This window comes from Hippocampus bargibanti, linkage group LG14 (assembly GCF_051943395.1).
Source record: "Hippocampus bargibanti isolate YZ-2025 linkage group LG14, ASM5194339v1, whole genome shotgun sequence".
Taxonomy (NCBI): Eukaryota; Metazoa; Chordata; class Actinopteri; order Syngnathiformes; family Syngnathidae; genus Hippocampus; species Hippocampus bargibanti.
Genome location: NC_142747.1, coordinates 20,785,328 through 20,787,458, shown reverse-complemented (window position 1 = coordinate 20,787,458; position 2,131 = coordinate 20,785,328). Strand labels below are relative to the sequence as shown.

The following is a 2,131-nucleotide window of genomic DNA, read 5'->3' as shown; positions in this document are numbered from 1 at the left end:
AAATATTACTCTGTCAGACTTAACAAACCGGGTGGCATGAATCTCTTTATCTCGCTAAACTACAAGGCACATTCAACATTTGTCCGTGTTTTGTCTCCCAAAATGTTTAATATCCTTAAATTTACCTTGGACGTCCCATTTATGTATTAATATTTATTATTATTAGCATTTATAGCGGAACATAAACTGTACAAGTGTCTCACTTTGCAAATCAAATAAAATCAGATCCAAACAAAAAATGATACAATGGATCATGGTTCTTTGGCTTTTCAGGGAAGCAGCAACCTTGGCATATTTGGAGTGATAATAAGAATCATAATAATCATAATAATCCTTGGGGAAACATTTTGAGGACTTTCTCAAACTGAGCAGAAAGTCTAAATCTTCTCACAAGTAATCCGATTTTGGCAGGTTTTCACATTTTATGTTTATTGCTTTACATTATGTTAATAGTTTTGTGAAGCTAATTCCTAAGTGATATGGATCTAGAGTTATCGGAGCTTGAAATGGGGGGCGGCTGTACAAAATACGATAAAATACATATGGATTTATATAGCGCTTTTAACAACAGCTAATGCTGTAACAACAGCGCTAACGTGGACATAAAGGCAAATGCTGCCCCCTGGTGGAAGGGACAAACATTGCCAGAGGTTTGACCAGTGCTTTATCAGCACCACCCTAAAAAAAAAAAATAACACATTCGGGAACGGCGCTCCATAATGGCGTCTTAAAACCTAAAATATAATGAGTTCAGATTCGGTTGTCTTTTATCGTGAACTGATGTGAATTATATTGGATTCAGACATAGCACTACTGAAGGCCTAGTGATAAAATCCACAGCCCGCCACTGATTTAAAGGACAACCGACGACTCCTTTGCGTCCATAATTTGTAAAATCACTTTAACTCATTTTTATTGGTGTTTTGCATTTGACTAAAATTATCATACTGCGTGCTTTGGCTATTTTAGATGCTCTAAAACGTTTTTCTGATGTCAGGAAACAAAAAAAAATGGTGTCGGTTGTCCTTTAAAGCTTTAACATGTCTGATTCGACTTGATCGTCTTCCCTTTAACCATTTGTCCACATGCCATCAGATTCTTGAATTAATTTAAAAAAAGCACAGATAAGAGAGAAATTAAAGCAGGAAAAAAATACATCAAAATACATAAAAGATTAAGCTCTCGATTTCTCCGCAATGACCAACTTCTAGCGATCATTGTTTCTTTGATCACGTCCCCCCCGAAAAAAATAACAATAAAAATCACAAATAAGCACAAATAAGAATATCAATTCTCCCTTAGTGATAAAAATTACAATATTCCAACCCCCAAAATACAACATATAAAACATAAATATATCGATTAGTATGGCTGGATCATCACAGGTGAATGCCACCATCATATCGCGATAAGCTGGCACCTGATTGGCTAAAGCTAGAGCTAGGCTTGAGGTCAAAGAGTGCATCACGTGTGTGTGTGTGTGTGTGTGGGGGGGGGGGGGGGGGTGTAGTAAGGCAACAGAGAATCTGCATCATCATCTGGAGTTCAGTCTTGGAGCCGTCTGAAAGACAAAAGTCACATGATGGGCACAAATCAGAATTTTATATATATATATATATATATATATATATATATATATATATATATATATATATATATATTTTTTTTTTTTTAAAGAGAAACTCACCACAGATAGGTGTCCATTCTTGGCCTTTGCCACCAATAGCTCTGACCCAGGTATGAAGTCAATGAAGCCTTCTTTACCTTGACTCACAGTGAATGTTATACTGGAGAGGAAGCACAATGATCATTTTAGTGAACATTCCATTGGTTAAGAATAAATCTGAAGACAATATCTACTGCGAAATATAATTTGTCACCTCTGGACAGGAGATATATATATATATATATATATATATATATATATATATATATATATATATATATATATATATATATATATATATATATATATATATATATATATATATATACAGTCAAGTCTCGTTATATCGATATTCTCGGGAGTCTGAAAAAATATCGATATAACCGGGACTATCGATATATCCGATATTGATATAACGAGACTTTACTGTATTTACTGTTTCTCCAAATCACGTTATTTCCTGGT

At 34.3% G+C, this 2,131-nt stretch overlaps 1 protein-coding gene across 1 annotated transcript in view; it reads right to left on the bottom strand.

Moving 5' to 3' along the window:
* Positions 1 to 138: 138 nt before the first annotated feature.
* The window catches only part of LOC148888820 (unconventional myosin-Ic-like), a 33,961-nt gene continuing 31,968 nt past the window's right edge, over positions 139 to 2,131 (bottom strand). The window contains exons 32-33 of the mRNA XM_089014446.1: positions 1,688 to 1,787; positions 139 to 1,561 (exon numbers count right to left, since the gene is read on the bottom strand). Coding sequence (XP_088870572.1) covers positions 1,535 to 1,561; positions 1,688 to 1,787 — 127 coding nt within the window. The 3' untranslated portion in view covers positions 139 to 1,534. The remainder of the gene's footprint in view (positions 1,562 to 1,687; positions 1,788 to 2,131) is intronic.